Below are 19,292 nucleotides of genomic sequence, written 5' to 3'. Positions count from 1 at the left end.
TCCTTAGGATCCAGTCACCAGGGAACAGAACAGGGAGACCAGAAGAGGGCCAGCTGGAGCCAGGGGGTGGAGGCTCAGGAAACAGTCTCTGAGAGAGGCAGGGACCAGGCACGGGAGGCCAGGGGCCCAGAGAACAGACTCCCCTCAGAAGTGCAGAAGAGGAGAGCGGAAGGAACTGAGGGAGGGACAGACAGGAGCCCGAGGAGGAAAGAGGAGGGAGAGAGAGAGAGAGAGAGAGAGAGAGAGAGAGGTCAGGCCTAGCAGCCAAGGAGGAGGCGTGTGGCTGGGGGCTGCAGGCAGGAAGCGGGGGTCGGAGCTGGTTTAGCTGGCTGTCCCCTGGATTCACGGGTCTAGGCACCAGTGGTCAAGCCGGGATGTGTCTCTAAAGGCGGCAAGGAACACCTCACCATGGCCCCCAGCACCCTCTGGAGCTGCTATCTCTGCTACCTGCTGACCGTAGCCACGGAGGCTGCCAGCTACCCTCCTCGAGGTTATAGCCTCTACACAGGGGGCAGTTCTGCCCTCAGTCCTGGGGGACCCCAGGCCCAGAACTCACCGCGGCCTACCAGCCGCCACAGGTAAGAGTCTGTATCCCCGGCCAGGGCTGGAGGCTATGTTTGGGGAAGGTTCTCAGAAGGTGGACAACAGGCTATCTCCCTAATGCAATGAAGAGGAGAGAGGACACCCATCCATCAATGACCCTCCCATGTGCACCTTCCTGCGGGACTTTTCCCAGGACTTTGGTGGCCTAAGGGGGATCAGCTCACACCCATCTCCCTACGAAGGCCTGCAATTGGGTGCCCAGGGAAACTACACTGAGGGGCATGAATCAGACCTTCCTGCCAACTGTGTACCAGCCAGCTCGGGATCAGCCAGATCTTTTGTCCCTCTCTAGGGCTTCCTCCACTAATGTATGACTCCCTCTGCTCTGCTCCTCCGTCTGGCTCCACAGCAGCCCACAGATTAGAAGTCAGTGTGAACGGGGCCAAGAGTGCAGCACCACAAGCCCCAGGGGGACGGAAACCATCAGTGGCTTATTCTCTACTTAACCATAGGCCGGACATCTGCCTGCCCCTGCTCTCCTCCGCAAGGGCTGGGTGGAAGCACCATGCGCAGGGGATTATCTCCAGTATCCCTGGTGGTTGGCTTACACAGCTGGGACTTGAGACAGGCCCAAGGAAGGGCACAAGGGAGCGTGAACTCCAGGGTGCCCAGGACCCCACAGTCATGAGACCTGACCTCCCTTTGTGTCTATTTTTTCTTCAGTCCTCCCTGTCTTGAAAAGTCTTTATCTACTATGATGACTAAGATATGGGACAGGGGCCGCCCTTGCAAACCCCCTACCTTTCACTGGTCCTCAAGACCCCTTCATCTTTTGACCCTCCTTCAGCCTCTGGGCCCGCTGGGGCTTGTGTCTTTGGTCCTTTGGCCCAGGTAGGGTTGTACCTACAGGAACTGGTGTGCCTACGTGGTGACTCGGACAGTGAGCTGCGTCCTTGAGGATGGAGTGGAGACCATCGTCAAGCCAGACTATCAGCCCTGTGGCTGGGGCCAGCCCCAGTGTCCCCGAAGCATCATGTGAGTCCCCCAACACATTGGGTACTTAGTGGGAGTTGGGCAAGGGCAGACAGCTGGTGGCTACTGTGCAAAGCAGGGAGTAGGGGGCAGGATAAGACTTTTTGAGAAAAGATTAGGGTCCTGGCTTAGTTGGGGAGCTGCTGCAATCATACTTCCCTTGTCCCCAATCTTTAGGCCTGTTGGTCAGGCCAGCATCATAGCCAGGAGCTCAGGGTTCTAGCACAGGGGAAGGGGAGGAAGAGCTGGGATTTAGCCCTTGGCTAAAAATCTGCTATCTGTCAAGTGAGCAAGGCCACACACAAACTGGCCAGTGAGGGAGACAACCTGGCAGAACCGAGAGAATACAAAGTCTCCCTCTCCTCTGGCCAGGTACCGGAGCTTCCTTCGCCCTCGCTACCGGGTGGCCTACAAGACAGTGACAGACATGGAGTGGAGGTGCTGTCAGGGATATGGGGGCGATGACTGCGGAGAGGGTCCTTCTTCTGCTCTGGGCCCTGCACCCGCCACGCCACACCCCCGGCCCAGGCCTGGGCGCCCCAACCTATCTGGCTCCAGTGCGGGCAGCCACCTCAGTGGGCTAGGGGGAGAAGGTGAGTCCCCATGTTACTAGGGATGGGGAGACCCCGGGTGGTAAAATGTGGGCCCCGCTGTGCTCCAACTTGGAGGGAGGTGGACAGAAAGGAGGTAATGACGTCACTGAGATTCTGCGTGTGTTTATGCCTGCGAGGGTTGAGTGTATTGTGTGGTGGGGGGCCAGGAGTGGGGGTAGATTGATTGAAAGACCTGAAAACCTAGAGCTGAATAAGAAGGCATAAAGAGGATTTGCTCACATACGCCCTCAAGCGGCCTTCCTAGTCCTTCCTAGTCGGGAAAGGTTATGGGAGAAGAATTCCTTTGAGAAGCTCTGTCTGTCCCCATTGAAGACAGTTAAGACTACAAATCCTAGCATGCATTGCACCTGACTACAGGTCCCAGGTCCCTTTCTGGCCCCTGGAGACTGCAGGTCCCAGAATGCAATAGTCCCTGTTGCATTTTTCTTTCCTATGTGTATGCGCTAGGACAGGCACACCGGATGCGCGCTCTTTTCCTGCCAAAGAGATAACTGAACTATAATTATGGAAACAGGAACTTCTGGCTGACTGGCTAGCCAGTCAGCACCCTGGCAGGCTTGCTGCAAAGGCTTCTTGTTTGTCCCTGTGGTGCTATAGGGAAATGCCCTGTCATTGCTACAGTGGCATGTGAAGTACTTCGCCTTCCCGTTTTGTACTGTTTGACAGCCCTAAGAGGGAGGACACATGGTGTCATTCTCATTTCCCAGATAAGGAAACAGTTTCCAAGAAGTCAAGAGGTCTTAAGGACAAGTGGAAACGATGTGGGTAGGTTTGGTGGCCAGATGGTCTGGATTTGAAATTTGACACGGCCCCCTTGTCAAACTTTTTTTCTCTTGCCCAAATCATCCAAAGGAATGCCTCTGACTCTTGCTGGGACTACCAGCCTAATTCCTCTGGTTCTTGGCTTCCTATGTCATCAAATGGCAAGAGTATCTGCCTAGTAGAAGTTTTTAAGAGCTGTGATTCAAAGCTGGGCTCAAGGCATTCGGTGAACAGTGTTTCCTTTCTTTTTTTCTCTTGCCCAAATCGTGCAAAGGAGAGCCCCTGACTCTTGCTGGAGTTGGGGGAGCAGGGCCTGGGCCCTCAGTCATTTGCTGTCCTCTGTTTTCAGGTCCTGGGGAATCAGAGAAAGTGCAGCAGCTGGAGCAGCAGGTACAGAGCCTGACCAAAGAGTTGCAAGGCCTTCGAGGTGTCCTGCAGGGAATAAACGGGCGCCTGGCAGAAGACGTACAGAGAGCTGTGGAGACAGCCTTTAATGGGAGGCAGCAGCCGGCAGATGCGGCTGCCCGTCCGGGTGTGCATGAAACCCTCAATGAGATCCAACATCAGCTGCAGCTCCTTGACAATCGCGTCTCCACCCATGACCAGGAGCTGGGCCACCTTAACAACCATCATAATGGAGGCACCGGTGAAGGCGGCAGGTCCCCAGCCCCTGTCCCAGTCCCTTCTGGCCTTAGTGAGGAGGTTTTGCGGCAGCTGGACCGGCAGCTGCAGGAGTCTTGCTCCGTGTGCCTGGCAGGGCTGGATGGCTTCCGCCAGCAGCAGCAAGAGGATAGGGAGCGGCTGCGCACATTGGAGAAGCTACTGTCCTCCATGGAGGAGCGTCAGCAGCAGCACCTGGGACCTGCCATGGCCAGGAGACCCCCTCAGGAATGCTGTCCCCCAGAGCTGGGCCGGCGACTGTCAGAGCTGGAGCGGAGGCTGGATGTGGTGGCCGGCTCAGTGACAGTGCTCAGTGGGCGCCGAGGTTCTGAGCTGGGAGGAGCAGCTGGGCAGGGGGGCTACCCCCCAGGCTACACCAGCTTGGCCTCCCGCCTTTCCCGCCTGGAAGACCGGTTCAACTCTACCCTCAGTCCCTCAGAGGAGCAAGAGAAGGACTGGCCTGGGAGACCAGGGAGGGTGGGCCACTGGTTGCCTGATGCTTTAGGACGGCTAGAAAAGCTGGAGGCGCTCATGACCAATGTGAGCAGGGAGCTGGGTGGCCGCCTGGATCTGCTGGAAGAGCAGGTGCCAGGGGCAGTGCAGGCTTGCGGACAGCTCTGCTCTAGGGGCTCTGGGGAACAGGATTCTCGGGTCAGTGAGACCCTCAGTGCCTTGGAGCGCAGGGTGCTGGACAGCGAGGGCCAGCTACGGCTGCTGGGCTCAGACTTGCACAAAGTTGGAGCAGCAGGGGAGGCCCAACAGGCCATGTTGGAGGGACTGCAAGGGATTGTGGGTCGCCTACAGGAGCGCATGGACGCACAGGAGGAGACAGCAGCGGAGCTCCTGCTACACCTCAATCTTACAGCAACCCGGCTAAGCCAACTGGAGGGCCTGCTGCAAGCCCGCGGGGACGAGGGCTGTGGGGCCTGTGGCGGTGTCCAGGAGGAGCTGGGCCGCCTTCGGGATGGCGTGGAACGTTGCTCCTGTCCACTCTTACCTCCACGGGGCCCTGGAGCTGGCCCAGGTGTTGGAGGACCAAGCCGCGGGCCTCTGGATGGCTTCAGCGTGTTTGGGGGCAGCTCGGGCTCAGCCCTCCAGGCCCTGCAGGGAGAACTCTCCGAGGTCATCCTCACCTTTAGCTCCCTCAATGACACACTGCATGAGCTCCAGACCACTGTGGAGGGCCAGGGTGCCGATCTGGCCGACCTGGGGGCCACCAAGGACAGCATCATCTCTGAGATCAACAGGCTTCAGCAGGAGGCCACAGAGCACGTTACAGAGAGTGAGGAGCGCTTCCGAAGCCTGGAGGAGGGTCAGGCACAGGCGGGCCAGTGCCCTAGCTTAGAAGGGCGATTAGGCCGTCTTGAGGGAGTCTGTGAACGACTGGATACCGTGGCAGGGGGACTACAGGGCCTGCGTGAAGGCCTTTCTAGACATGTGGCTGGGCTTTGGGCTGCCCTACGGGAAAGCAACAGCACCAGTATCACACATGCAGCCCTGCTGGAGAAGCTGCTGGGGGGCCAGGAAGGCCTGGGCAGACGACTTGGTGCCCTCAACAGTTCCCTGCTACTCCTGGAAGACCGTCTGCAGCAGTTTAGCCTGAAGGATTTCATTGGTGAGGACGGAAGGCTTGAGAGGGTCCCCTTTCAAGCCCTTCCTTGTTCCCTTCCACCCTACAATAAACAGCAAGGAGGCCTGATCTTCGCCCCCCACCCCCGCGTCTCCTCTTTGCCTTGCCCCAGTTATAGCCCTTACTGTGTCTCTGGGAGGCTGAAGTGTGCCTGCAGAGAAGCTGCCAGGGAAGCTGCCTTCCTCTGGTTGCTAAGAGCTGGGATGTGGCTCTGTCAGTCAGGTGCCTTGCCTGCAGCCCAGGGGGCCCCATGTCTCCACAGTCTTCTAGGCCCCTGTGTCTCAGCCGCCTCTCTAATGGGAACCGCCACCTCTCCTATCAATTGGAAACTCCCTGTACAGTTGTCCTTCAACTAGCTTTTGTCACCACAGGGCCTTCGGGCGAGGCTGGGCCCCCTGGGCCTCCTGGGCTACAGGGGCCTCCAGGCCCTGCAGGACCCCCAGGACTTCCTGGCAAGGATGGACAGAAGGGGCCCATTGGACCACCAGGTATAGTGGCTGAGACACTTGCTTCAACCAGGGTTGCCTCTCTCCCGGCAGCCCAGGCATAACGCTCCACATGGACGGAGCTTGGCTGAGAAGGGGAAAGGGACGAGGAAATGGGGGTTCCTAGTGTCTAACAGTGAGTAGAGAAGAAAGTGACTAGCAGCTGAGATGGCCATTTGGCTGCCGGGTATCTTGTTCTCCCTGCCATATTGCAGATTAATGCTTAGCCTACAAGGGCCATCTGGAGTATGCACAGCCCAGGGCTAAGGCTATGGCCCAGCAGCTGCACAGATTTGACCCTACTTATACTGTGCTTGGCACCTCACTCCTGCTGGGAAACACACCTACACTCAGAGTCCTGCAAGACAGCAACGTTTGAGGAGTGGCATAGGGAGAGATGCCCGACTCATTGTTGTCTCCTTTCCTTCTCACAGGTCCTCAAGGTGAACAGGGTAAGTTCTCACTAGACTCCGAAGGAGGAAATGAGCTTGGGATTGGAGGAGGCTAGTCCTTGGGCAACCTGGACAGTGGGGAAGGGTGCTGAGGTTATGAACTAACTCTTTCTACCCCTATTCAGGAGTGGAGGGAGCTCCAGCGGCCCCGGTGCCGAGGGTGGCATTTTCAGCTGCCCTGAGTTTACCTCGGTCGGAACCTGGCACAGTTCCCTTCGACAGAGTCCTGCTCAATGATGGAGGCTACTATGACCCAGAGACAGGTAACCTGGGAGCAGCTGAGGAAATGGGTAAGGTTGGGCAGTGCTAATGCCCCGCTCATGCCGCTGTAGACAAGTACATCTTTTCATGTTGTGAGTTAGAAAGACCTTTATTCCTCTCCATGCGTTTTCACCACAGCTGGACACCGAGAGAGTGGGGAGGGAAGGGGACTGACAGGCCACAGGTTTTTATAGGGACAGACTCCCGCGCGTCCAGCAGTAAGTGCTGGAGGTGCAGTCCAGTGGAACAGCTATGAAAGGACCAGCGGGCCTCTCCACAGAGGGGTGCTGTGCCCACTCCCTCCCTGAGAAACCTTCCCAGACACCGTCTCCCCTCCTGACTGTCATTCTTGTCCCCAGGTGTTTTCACTGCACCACTGTCTGGACGCTACTTGCTGAGCGCTGTACTAACTGGGCACCGGCACGAGAAAGTGGAGGCAGTACTGTCGCGCTCCAACCTGGGTGTGGCCCGCATAGACTCGGGAGGCTACGAGCCCGAGGGACTGGAGAATAAGCCTGTGGCTGAAAGTCAGCCCAGCCCGGGTGCTCTGGGCGTCTTCAGCCTCATCCTGCCGCTGCAGGTCGGAGACACTGTCTGCATCGACCTGGTCATGGGGCAGCTGGCGCACTCGGAGGAGCCGCTCACCATCTTCAGTGGAGCCCTGCTCTACGAGGACACAGAGCTTGAACAGGTGTAGTCAGGGTCGGCCAGACCACCAAACTTATCCACAGAGGCCGCAGAGCCACCTGGGTCGCGGCTCCCCACCAAGGCTGGGGCGAGGCAAGTACGGGGACCACGCCCCGCTGCGGTTCAGGCGTCCAGAGCGGCCGCTCAGCACGCAGCGACTTCGTGGTCTCTGGGACCTAGGTGTCTCCTCTTGACTTTTGGCCTCACTGCCGTCCCCACCAGTACCCTCTCCAGGACCCAGGCTGCGGAAGAGGAATCGTCCCTCGCACCTTTTGTTTCCGCAATCCTCGGGGTCCAGGGCTTTCCCGAGCCCGCACCACCGTACTAATCTATTCAGGAATAAAGACACTTAATTTTTTTCTACAAAACATAGCTATTCTGCTCCGGTACTTGTTCGGGGGTAGATAAGGGACAGGACGGGAGGAGACGGAGTTTTATGGTGGGAACCCTGGCTGGTCTCGGTCTCCACTAAGGCGGGTCACGGCAGCCGGTCCTCCAGCGGCCGCCAGAGGGCGCAGGGCCAGCACCACCTTGCCGGCTGGCAGCGTTTCCAGTCACGTGAGGCTCGCTGGCCTGGCTGGGGCGGGGCTTCGGCTGGGAAGGGTGGGTCACAGCGGCGGGGACTCGGGGAGCGTGTGTGCTTCGGTGCTTCTACTGTGAAGGAGGGGTTTCAGTTGCCTGGGCCAGCTCGTCTGGGTGGTCCAGGGTCTGGAGTCAGCCGCAGGTGCAGAGGGACTGGAAAGTTGATGCATTAGTAGTGCGTTTTCGCTTTGCATTAGTGGGACTAGCCGGACTCTGTCTGACAACTGAGGCGGAGAAGTAAGAGGTTCTGCCATTGGCCGGATTAGGTAACTCCGGGAGGAGCTCTGCAGGCGGAGGAGGAGCCAGGACAGCCCCTGAGAAGCTGGGACACCTCCGGTTGATAAGAGGCAGAGCCCAGTAGGAATTCCCTCCGCTTGCTGGTAGGAAGCTTGGGGAGCACCCTCATGGAAGAGAAGCAGATCCTGTGCGTGGGGCTGGTGGTGCTGGACATCATCAATGTGGTGGACAAGTACCCCGAGGAGGACACGGATCGCAGGTAGGGGCGCCCAGGCCCCTCGGAGACCCCAGGGCCTCATAGCCCTGTTTTTGTGCCTGTCATTGCTAACTGGCTGCTAAGCCAGGGATATCCCCGTCCCCATGCAGTGAGGCATGAGTCCAGCTGGAGTGCGGGTGTTCTCTGCCAGGGGAGCCTAGGGGCTCTCAGCGGAAGTGAAGACAGGAGACTTGGAAGACATTAAAAATAAGACCCAGGGGTTTTGTTGTTTTCTTTTGACAGGGTCTTGCTATGTAGCTCAAGCTGTCCTAAACTCCTCCTTCAGTGTCTGGAATTAACTATAGTGCTGCACTGGGCTGGGACATGACTCTGTTAGCTGGTTCCCATCTCAACCCTAGGATCTAGTGGATTGTCAGAATCCCAGCTCTAGAGACTGGGCTGAAATGATTCTTCCCTCCCAAGGGCACAACAGCTGATAAGGTGCCATACTTTCTTCAGTTCCTCCTCCCTGCCAACCGCAAGCCTATGCACTTCCAATTTACCGCCTACTGCTAAAATAAAACACTGGGTAGCTAACAATGAGTGATTAAATTAAATCGCTCACAAACATTTAAGAGCCTGGCGTTTGAGCTTTGCCTAGCTCAGGGCTGGCTGGCAGCGTAAGCAAACCTGGAGCCTCTCAGGGTTAGATAGGAAGAAACTTGGCTCAAGTTTTTTCCTGACACTAAGTGCCAAAAGAAGTCTACCAGAAGTCTTTTTACAAATACAGGCGAACATCTTAGTGAATGTACTCTGAACATCCACCAGTTGTCTGGTGGAAGCTGAAGTGTCCTTTGACAGATTTTATCTTTATTCCTGATAAGGGCCACTCCATTGTGCTGCCAGGCTGTGAAGGCATGGCTACGGGGTGGAACATTGGCTTTCTCAGATTGTCTCTTGGCTATTAGTTGCCTCAGCGAAGAACTGGGCGAAAGCAAGTTCAAGGCTGGCCTCTGGCAAGACACTGAGCGCTGAAAGCAATGAACTTACAGAGGTGGGGAGGCTGGGTGCTCTTGGCGTTTTGAATTCAGAGTATTGTCCCCTGTGCTGTCTCGGGCTCCCTGGGAACTGTGAAAGCACCATTCCGATCCTTTCCTTAGATGAGGAAGCTGAAGATTTGGAGGAGCCGAACCGTGTTTATCAGGCCACATACCAAACAAGTGTCAGGGCAGTGACTACAGCGCACATCTCCAGTGCGTACCCTTTCTGTCTCTGTCACCACCTGGCCCATGGAGTTTAGCCTTTGCTTTGAGTTGCTTTATTTGCCCAAGGTTAGAGCCCTTGCCAGGGGTGCAGGGATAGTGGTGAAGGGGGAGATCCAACCTACTTACTGAAATAGAGCCACCCCTACAACTTGGTGCTCGGTAGGGAGATAAGGTTTTCTTCTCTCTCTTTAAAAAAAAAGAAGGTTTATTATTTTTATGTATGTGAGTGTTCTGCCTACATGTGTGTGCACCACATGTAATCTTGGTGCCTGAAGAGGTCGAAAGAGGACACTGAATCCCCTGGAACTAGAGTTACAGACGGTTGTGTGCACAGTGTGGGTGCGGGGAGTTGAACCTGGATCCTCTGCAAGAGCAACAAGTGCTCCTAACTGCTGAGGAGCCCTCTCCAGCCCTCCTCTCTCTCTTTAATTGACGTGTCTGTTTTTATTTTATATGCACTGGTGTTTTGCCTGCATGTATGTCTGTGTGAGGGTGTCAGATCTCCTGGGCTGGAGCTACAGATGGTTGTGAGCTGACAAGCAGGTGCTAGGAATCGAACCCTGTCCTCTGGAAGAGCAGACAGTGCTCTGTGCTCTTAACTACTGAGCCATCTCTCTGGCCCTGTATTTCAGATTTATTGACTTTATGTGTATGAGCATTTTGTCTGCATGTATGTATTTGCACCACTTGTGTCCCCGATGCCTGTAGAGGGGAGAAGAGGGCTTTGGATGCCCTGGACTGGAAGCATGGATGGTTATGAGTCACTGTGTGGGTGCCGGGAACTGAATCCTGGTCCTCTGCAAATGCTCTGAACCACTGAACCATCTCCCCAGCCCTAGGCTTTTTCTTATTCCAGGAGAACTCGTGTGTTTCTGCCTCCCAGTTCTCCAGGGATTGTATTTGAATCAGAAGACATGTAGCACCACACTCTGCTAGAACCAAACACCACATTCCCTTGAGCTTGTTTGCCTGAAGGCTAAGAGAAGGGGGACCCTTTATCCCCTGCTGATAGGACAGGTTCCATGTGGAAAGTAGATACTGTCAGAGGTGCCTCTGGAAGAGCCCCCCCCCCCTTGTTTGTCAGGTTCCTGCCCTCAGGGTGTACCCCCCTCTGCAGACCTGTGGCTGTGTAACATGTCTATCTCTGGGTTCTGTTGAGCCACCCAGAAGAGCAAGACTGAATAGGACCCAATCCTTTCTGACATCTCCACCCCACCTGACCCAAGGACTCTCAGAGCTTGGGTGGGGTTCACAGTCGGAGATGACCTGAGAGGTGACTCCTGTTTCCCAGAGTGCATGCTGAGGAGGGAAAAAAATCCCCACGCTGAGCACTTCTGCACAGCTTGAAGCTTCATCAGGACCTTGAAGGGTTTCACTGTGACATCTCATTGCCACTGAGGAAGAGATGTCCCAGAATTGAGAGGGCCCCAGCAGGTTTCCTGGTTCACTAAAAACAGGTGGACACAGTTACACAGTTGAATACAGCCCAAGATGGGGTGGGGGCAGACCCGCAGCCCAGCCCTGTCCCATGACTGAGTCTCAGCAGCTCCGTTTAGAAACTGAGCTGAAACAGATTCATCACGGCTCTTGCACTCTGTGGACTCGTACACCGGGGCCCGGGGTTGGTCCTGCTTCCCCCAGGACGGGTCTGCTGAGGCTGCGGGGATGTGCCTTGTGCTTTCCAGGTGCCTATCCCAGAGATGGCAACGTGGAGGCAACGCGTCCAACTCCTGCACTGTTCTTTCTTTGCTCGGAGCCCGCTGCGCCTTCATGGGCTCGTTGGCCCCTGGCCATGTTGCCGAGTAAGTTGGAGAGGAGGGAGTAGCTGTTGAGGGGATGCTTGCCTGCAGGGTAGGGTGAGAGGAGATTTGCCTGAACCCTGGGTGGGCAGGGTAGAAGAATGGTGGGTGGTGACCCACAGGGGAGTCCCAGATTCCTTGATCCTTCTGGGGTGATCCATCTGCTGGTCGGGTGCTAACCCCATTCCTGTAAGGGTTCCGTTTCCACAGCCTGATGCAGAGCCTGCTTAGACTGCCCACCACCTCCCACCTCCTTCCTTGCTTGAATCTGCCTTTGCCCTTCTCACGACCCTTATCCTTGCTGTGTTTGATGTAAGAGGCAATTAGGGGACATGCTGTACCCTTCCCTGCCTCTGGGCATCCAGCATCCATGGTCACAGGATGAGGGCCCACAGCTGAGGATTAGGGCCACTGCCCATGTCCTCACTGTAAGTAAGTACGAAGAGCACACTGCTCAGGACATCCTGAGGTCACGTGTTAGCATTGGGCCCAAAACCCATTTATGGTGGAGGCCGCGGTCCACAAGTGACCCACGCGCCTTCTCCATGTCAACTACAAGCAAGGACTCGAGAGCCCTTTGACTCCTGGCACTGTCAACTCAGCACACACTTATCGGGAGGAGTGGCCCATACTTTGCCCACTGCGGGCACTGGGGCGGACTGCCAGGTTTCTGGACTGTAAAGCAGAGCCCTTTGATCCCTAGTTTGAGGGGGATGTTGCCAGTCAAATTCCCAGTCTTGGTGAACTGGAACAAAGCGAAAAGAGTGAGCGACCCTGTCCTGCAGATGGGACAGTAGTTCCTTCCTACTGGATCTTGTTTAGATGGCGGGCTCTCCTTCATGGAGCAATCATATTGGTGTGTGAGCTAGGCAGAGTTCTCTCTACGCATTCAGCAAACATTTAATGAGCACCTACCATGGGCCAGGCATGGTGGGTGCAAAAAGTCAGTTAGCAAGCCAAACCATATTTCTAATGCTTTGGGGGGAAACTCTAAAGGGACCCTCAAGTAGTCAAGGGATGATGCACTGTGTGGGTCCTACAGCTCGGTCCAGGTTAGGTGCTGCTGAAAGGGAGTCTGCTCATAGGGCAGCTGGGCCGCTGGGCACAGTTGCTTGCTCTGGGGTTTCCTGGGAGGAGTGTCACCAGCCTCCCTGCTGTCCTGATGGGCTAATCTTGACGTGGTGTCCCTAGGCTCATTCTAAGGAGAGGGCATTGTGTGAACTCGTCCTGGACCAGGTGCATATTTACAGGCCTCCCACAACTGCACCACCAGTCCATTGCCCATAGGGGCTAGTTCACATCTGAGAAGCCAGTACTGAACAGGTCCCTTTAGCCATCACCACTTCCAGGATGGTCAGCTGGGAGGAAATGTAAGATGAGGTACCATGGCAAGATTGGAAGGGACCCCAGAAAGCATCATGCCAAGAGGATGAACACGCAGAGGGCAGCTGGGAGGGGTGCAAAGTATCGCCTTGATGTTTAATTATTAATTCTGCCTGGGTCTCACAGGAACCAGGCCACACGACTCACGCACAATGAGTTCAATACAGGCTCTGGGCCCCAACTCTACCTGTACCCCTTCTAGCTTTAAGGGTGGGGGGCGAAGCTTGAACTGGACTGAGACTGACCTGGAATGTTGGTGTTCCTACTTCTCTGCTACCCAGGCTCTGCACCCTGCCTCTTCTGCCCCCTGCCATCATGACCTGTGGCAGGTCTGAGATTGCCAGTCCCCTCCTACTTCCTCTGTTCATCCTCTTGCCTTTCAGGGTCCCTGGTGGCCCTCCCTTCTAGTTCCCTAAACTCTTGCCAAACTGCCCTTCCGGGGGGGTTACTCCACCCCGGCAGTTTTGTCCTGGATGACCTCCGCCGACATTCTGTGGACCTACAATACGCGGTCCTTCAGACGGAGGGCTCCATCCCCACCTCGACGGTCATCATCAACGAGGCCAGCGGTAGCCGCACCATCCTGCACGCCTACAGGTTTGTACAGCTGTCTGCGCTTTGCCAGCTGCTGTTGCTGCCGTCGCTACACTCGTAGGACAGGACCTTTCTTCTTTCACAGGCCCGTGTGCGCCAGTGCACCCTTCCCACTCCTGGGGGAGGTCTAGGCTATGTGTAGCTCTAACCTGTGTCTCCTTGCCCTCTCCCTGGCTCGGGTCCCTCCCCCAAAGCTTCCTGGTGGCTGACTTCAAGCAGAGGGGTGTGGATGTGTCTCAAGTGGCCTGGCAGAGCCAGGGAGATACCCCTTGCTCTTGCTGCATCGTCAACAACTCCAATGGCTCCCGTACCATAATACTCTACGACACGTAAGGGCCCCTTGGCCTTGCCCTACCACAACCCACCAATCAGTGCCCACTCTGACCACTGGGCAAACCAATGGCTTAACGCCCATGGCTTCTCTACACCAGAAATTGTCCCCATGACAAACTGTTGGGAAATTTTTTAAATTGTTTTCAATTAGGGGAAAAGAGAGGTGGGAAGGGGTCAGCTCTGCCCTGCTTGGTAATTTGTTCTTGCCCAGCACAAGGATGGGCAAGCAGGCAGACCTGTAAAACTGTAATTGATGATATGATTGCTTCAAAATTAGTCAATCAGCAGCTTGGGTCTGGGTGTGGGAGATGGAGACAACCCATATAAATAAAGCCTTGAAGGGCTAAGGGACCCACTGGGATTTCTAGGGCCAACCCCAGAGTTTTTGAGCCTGCAGCATGGCATCAAGGAGCTGAGGTTTGGGCCCCTCCAAAGGTCCTGGTAGGATGAAACCAAACCGCACACACCACTGGTATGCACGGCTGAAGGAAGGGGAAAGGGAACGTCAGGACTGTCTAATAATACACAGACGAGCATTCCTTTTGAGTCCCACTCCCAGGTGCCTCCTGGACAAACCCAGAAATTCAGTTTAGCAAGAACCCCAGTACATGGCAGATACTGGACAAAGGCTGGCAGGGGGACAAGGCTAAGGGCCCTAGGGTTCATGCCTTCCTTACTACCGAGCATGCCCACTGGGCCTAGGTAAGCTATGTACATCTCAAGGGTTAGTGGGCATTCACATATTAAAGGTGACTTTCAGATTAGTTGATCTTTGTCATCTGCTTGATAAGCAAGTGTTGATCAGCAGCGACTCTGATCAAGGACGCACGTGGTACTCTCAAGCAGAGACAGGAGGAGCCCGGGAGAAGTGTTCATTGCCTTCTGGCCTGGGTCCAGGTATATTCTCGTACATCGCTCCAACTGCAGCAGGCCCCGTAGGCTAAGGACTTTTCAGTCCTGTGTACCGATGAGAAAGCAGTCTCAGAAAGGTCCACGCCACTAGCGAAGTGGATGGAAGGTGCGGCGCGGCACTACAGAGGTCACAGGCTGTGCGATCAAGGCGTGTCGAGGCCAACGCTTTCCTGGGTTTCCACACCTAGACCAGCCAAACATGAACTCTTCCTCAGAGTGCCAACTTTGACCTTAGGGATGAAGTGTAAAGCGCAGCTCGGGACGTGTTCCCTCACTGGCAAATTCCCAGCTGGAGACAGTCACTAAGGAAAGTTCGGGCTGGGCTTTGTAATTCGCGGGGCCATTGCACGCTGGGAGCTGTGTGCTCCAGCGAAGGGCCTTCTGGGAAATGTAGTTTCTTGCACTCTAGGGGCTGTGATTTCCGAGGACCGCTGAGGGGGACTGTCACAGGTTGCAGTTGTGTTTATCTTTAGATAACCGTTAAACACCTAAATTCCAAAACAAACAAACAAACAAAAAACCCATAGCAAAGTGGGACAGGGCTCAGCTCTGTGCTTCCCAGCTTCCTTCCATGCTGCAGGTATCTCTACCAGGCACAGGGTCCGGTCAGAGAACCTAGCCATGGTTGACCTCACCATGCTTCTCTTTCCTTCCTGTCTGGTGATGTAGGAACCTGCCAGATGTGTCTGCCAAGGACTTTGAGAAGGTTGATCTGACCCGGTTCAAGTGGATCCACATTGAGGCAAGCCCTGCCCCACCTGTGTTCCTAGGGGCTTAGCCTGTCATGGTCAGCCTCTTCCATGATTTCTTTGAACCATGGAGTACTATCAGGATAATGAATAGCCCTCCCCCATTCCTCTCCACCCTTTCTTATGTTTTCCTCTGAGGAAACTGAGGTGCAGAAAGACCGGGGGATACATCATATAGGCACAAGGCAAAAGTCAAGGCTGGCTCCCTCCTGGTATTGGCCTCTGCTGGCTGCTTAGGAGTTGACTTCTTTCACTTCTGAGGAGACAGGAAGGAGAGGGCCTGAAGGGAACTAGAACCTTCTTTTCAAGGGAGAAGTTTTAGGATCCAGATGGGAGGAAGCCTTGAGAAGTCCAGGCTTGTCATTTGACTTAATGTAGTTTCTTCTCGTGTCTCTCCACCTCCTATCTCTTCCTATCTCCATCTCCTCTTCACTTTCTCACCTCTTTTCTCTCTTCTCTCTTTGTTCTCTCTCTCTCCCTCTGTTTGTCCCTTTGGGATTTTTGTTGTTTGTTTTTTTTTTTTTTTTTGAGACACGGTCTGACTGTAGGCCAGGCAGATTTTGAACTCACAGCGATCGGACCAACTCAGTTTCTGTACTCTGGATTAGAGGTGTGCGCCACCACACCCAGTTGCTCTTTGCTTTCTTGTTTCTTTCTCCACCACGGCCTTTCCAGGGTCTTAGTATGTAGGTCAGCTTGATCCGGAAGTCACAGTCCTTCCTGCCTCAATCTCCCAAGTGCTGTGGTCACAGACGTGCAAAGTCCAGCCTCTTTTATTCTTCAGTCTCAATTTCAAAATGGAAAATTAGGCTGATCAGGTCTGCCAGGCCCATGACAGTCCTAGAATTATGCTTCTCCAGTGGAATTCCAGCCCATGTTCCTCCTACCCCTCTCCCTCCTCACCCAGAGTTCCTGATAACAGGGAGGGAAGAAGGAACTCTTAGCAGCCAGGCTCTGATCTGCCTTGTCCTGCCCCAGGGCCGGAATGCATCCGAACAGGTGAAGATGTTGCAGCGGATAGAACAGTACAATGCCAAGCAGCCTCTGTCCCAGAGAGTTCGGGTGTCCGTGGAGATCGAGAAACCCCGGGAAGAGCTCTTCCAGCTGTTTTGCTATGGTGAGGTGGTAAGTGCCCTGCAGCTTCTCTTGGTCACCTCTAGCTGACTGGATTCTTAAGAGAACTAGAGAGAACCCTGGTCCTGCCTACCAGGCTCTGAGTATCAGCTTGGCAGCTCCCAGCAGGTCACAGCTCCTCGGTTATGGTAGCTGGAAGTAGCTCAAAAGTAGAGCATTCCTACTTAGGTAAATACATAGGAGTGAGGATGGACAGAACGCAGACAGCCATGGGCATCTCCTTGCGCCCCATCCCCCACCCCCAGTATTTCCCTCTGCAAAATGAAGAAGGGAACCTCTGTGCTCTGAGGTTCCCAGTTGTTTTGTGCCCCCCCCCCCCCCCATAGGTGGCAGGTTGTGAGAGCCATAGCAATGAGAGGAGGGTGAGGAGGAGCGTGGTACAAAGAAGATTTAGACAGGACTGTGTGTAAGGAAACTGAGGCCATAATCCCGGGATCACAGCTAAAGCTAGTTGGACACTGTCTGGACGCTGTTCATTGGCCTTGGTGCACAGTTTAAAATATGTCAGGCTGATCCTCCCTCCCCCAGAACTGTCTCTAGGGACTCTAATATGAAGCCACTGTGGAGAGGGCTCTAGAGCCCCGGTTGCCTTATTTTACTGATGAAGAAACTCTCCCTGAAGGGTTAGGCTGTGCGGGGAGCAGACAAAACAGAACCCACTCTTGAGAGCCAGCCTGGTTTGATTTCACCCCAAGATGGCGCTCCAGGCTCTTTCTGGGTTTTGAATTACCTCAGCCCATAATAAAAATACCAGGCCCACAGTGTCACAATTCACAGACTGTATTTTAGCACAGCTTAAGCAAGCATAAAATGCGTCCCTGTGGGCTGTGTCCCTGTGGGATGCCATGCAAGGCATTTACATGACTTAAGTCGGAAGTGTTGTGCCAGAAGAGATTATAACTTGGAGGTAACACTGGCCGGCTGTAGGCTGTAGCGAGTGACTCATCAAAGTGACTGCCCGCAGGTGTTTGTCAGCAAAGACGTGGCCAAGCACCTGGGGTTCCAGTCAGCCGCAGAGGCCCTCAGAGGCTTGTATGGTCGTGTGAAGAAAGGGTGAGTGAGGAGGCCAGGGAGGAGCCTGAGGGGGCTGGGGGATGAAGGGGATCAACACCCACTGAGTGGGTCTTACAGGGCTACACTGGTCTGCGCCTGGGCTGAGGAGGGCGCCGATGCCCTGGGCCCTGATGGCCAACTGCTGCACTCGGATGCCTTCCCACCGCCCCAAGTAGTAGACACCCTGGGGGCTGGAGACACCTTCAACGCCTCTGTTATCTTCAGCCTTTCGAAGGGTGAGTCCCTCAGCCTGGGATCAGGGCAGGGCCGGGCTCGTCCCTCTCTGAACGCCAGGCTGACCCTGCCACTTGTCTCCTCTCCAGGAAACAGCATGCAGGAGGCCCTGAGATTCGGCTGCCAAGTGGCTGGCAGGAAGTGTGGCCTGCAGGGCTTTGAGGGCATTGTGTGAGAGGTGGGCAGTAAGAGGCACCAGCTCAACACCTCAGAGGCTGGCACCATTGCCTGCCATTGCCTTTTCCACTTCAGCCAGCCTGGCATCCAGCTGCCCCGTTTCCTGGGCAGGTGGCGTCTGTGGAGAGAACTCTGTCTGTGTTCATGTTTCTGGATACCTCCAACTCCATTCTGTAGATGCTCGGAGCAAATAAACCTTCCCCAAGCCAGCTTTGTCTGTCTGATTTTTGTTATTGGTCTATTTTTGTTTTCTGTCTGCTCATGCAGCCCAGGGTTGGTCATGAACTTGACGTTTCAGCCTCCCTGTGCTGGAATCACAGGCCCGGCTCATTTGTCCTTCTTGATGTTCAGACTGCTCTGGTTGAGATTCCGGAGCCTTTTACACCACAGTCCTCCATCTTTTTTTTTTTTTAATTCATTCTTCAAATTAGCCCCACCCACCCAGACCCAGAGGAGAGGCTACACTGGCTAAAGTAGCAGGCATGCTCCGGCCTCACCAGCTCCTCAGCGGTCCCCAGAGGAGTTTCAGGAAAGGTAGGGGCCTTGAACCATCCACTCCATGGAGGACAGCCCATCCCTCTCTAGAACAAAACAATAGAAAAAAAATTTCTCCAGGCCGTAAAGCTATGTAATGGCTGCAGTGGTGAGGAAGCCTGCTTTCTGGGTCCGTGGGGCTTCTGTGTCCAAAACTACCTTTGTTCCAGGTGACATGTCAAGATCAGATTCTAAGATGAGATTCTGGACAGTTGGACAAAAACATAGGCTTCCTTACTCCTCCGTCTTCTGAGAACCTTGTACACGCCAGGTGCCAGGCTGACATTGTAATACAGCATTTTATCTGATTTTTATCCAGGCAAAAATCAGCTCCATTTGACAGATGGGAAGTTAAAGACAATGGATTAAGCAATGGGTGCTAAGGTGGTACACAAATATTATTTGAATTCGCATCTGTCTGACAAGGAAGTCTACATTTTTGTCCAACTGTCCAGAATCTTATAATAGAATTTGATCTCAATATGTCACCTGTATCTAACCTTTTCAAGGGACAGCAGCATCCTGTGTCAGGCTACATCTGTGGTTGAAGTACTAACCTGACTCAAGGTAAGCTCTGAGGACACAGGCTCCTGGGAAGCCCATGGAACGAAGGTAGTTTTGGACACAGAAGCCCCATGGACCCAGAAAGCAGGCTCCCTCACCACTGCGGCCATTACATAGCTTTAGGGCCTGGAAGAAAAGGAAGAGGAGGAAGAAGAGAAGGGGGTAGTGGGGATGGTAGCAGGGAGTGGGGACCATCTGTTGGCCTTGAGCTACAGGGATCACAGGGGTCTGAATAGCAAGTCAAGAGGGAACTTCGGGAGAGAGTTTGACTCCCAGGGTGGACTGAGCTCTCTGCAGCTGGCTGTGTTTACTGTCTCAGCATCCCTGGCCAGAAACGCTGAGAAAGCTGAGTCTTCATCCCCGCAATAAGTTGGTCCAGTCCCAACACTTGTGTTCTGAGAGACGGAGCTGGGCGGGCTG

The 19,292-nt window shown here is 54.7% G+C and overlaps 2 protein-coding genes across 6 annotated transcripts; both read left to right on the top strand.

The window, feature by feature from the left end:
• On the top strand, nt 1–7,488 carry LOC121439777 (EMILIN-1). The gene is made up of 8 exons (XM_041640411.1): nt 1–578; nt 1,453–1,578; nt 1,948–2,168; nt 3,301–5,226; nt 5,613–5,729; nt 6,161–6,178; nt 6,304–6,441; nt 6,799–7,488. The coding sequence occupies exons 1-8, from the start codon at nt 409–411 to the stop codon at nt 7,134–7,136; spliced, it is 3,054 nt and encodes a 1,017-aa protein (XP_041496345.1). The 5' UTR covers nt 1–408; the 3' UTR covers nt 7,137–7,488.
• A 261-nt stretch (nt 7,489–7,749) lies between these two features.
• On the top strand, nt 7,750–17,976 carry LOC121439688 (ketohexokinase). Of its 5 annotated transcripts, XM_041640270.1 has the most exons (9): nt 7,750–8,204; nt 11,092–11,208; nt 13,051–13,185; nt 13,377–13,511; nt 15,097–15,169; nt 16,155–16,301; nt 17,275–17,363; nt 17,442–17,599; nt 17,687–17,976. In XM_041640270.1, the coding sequence occupies exons 1-9, from the start codon at nt 8,113–8,115 to the stop codon at nt 17,770–17,772; spliced, it is 1,032 nt and encodes a 343-aa protein (XP_041496204.1). In that variant the 5' UTR covers nt 7,750–8,112; the 3' UTR covers nt 17,773–17,976. The 5 variants fall into 5 exon arrangements, with proteins under 5 accessions (XP_041496204.1, XP_041496200.1, XP_041496199.1 ...); XM_041640266.1 differs by lacking the exon at nt 13,051–13,185; XM_041640265.1 differs by lacking the exon at nt 13,377–13,511.
• The last annotated feature ends 1,316 nt before the right edge of the window (nt 17,977–19,292 follow it).

Source organism: Microtus oregoni, unplaced genomic scaffold (assembly GCF_018167655.1).
Source record: "Microtus oregoni isolate MIOR12 unplaced genomic scaffold, Mior012 000062F_ref0000492, whole genome shotgun sequence".
NCBI classification, from domain to species: Eukaryota; Metazoa; Chordata; class Mammalia; order Rodentia; family Cricetidae; genus Microtus; species Microtus oregoni.
The sequence above is the reverse complement of the archived record's forward strand: the minus strand, read 5'-3'. Positions and strand labels throughout refer to the sequence as shown.

Coding starts and splice junctions, on each gene's coding strand:
- LOC121439777 (XM_041640411.1), top strand. CDS start 409: ATGGCCCCCAGCACCCTCTGGAGCTGCTATCTCTGCTACCTGCTGACC. Junction 1,579..1,947: donor CAGTGTCCCCGAAGCATCAT/GTGAGTCCCCCA, acceptor TCCTCTGGCCAG/GTACCGGAGCTTCCTTCGCC. Junction 2,169..3,300: donor CAGTGGGCTAGGGGGAGAAG/GTGAGTCCCCAT, acceptor CTCTGTTTTCAG/GTCCTGGGGAATCAGAGAAA.
- LOC121439688 (XM_041640270.1), top strand. CDS start 8,113: ATGGAAGAGAAGCAGATCCTGTGCGTGGGGCTGGTGGTGCTGGACATC. Junction 11,209..13,050: donor GCCCCTGGCCATGTTGCCGA/GTAAGTTGGAGA, acceptor CCACCCCGGCAG/TTTTGTCCTGGATGACCTCC. Junction 15,170..16,154: donor TCAAGTGGATCCACATTGAG/GCAAGCCCTGCC, acceptor GTCCTGCCCCAG/GGCCGGAATGCATCCGAACA.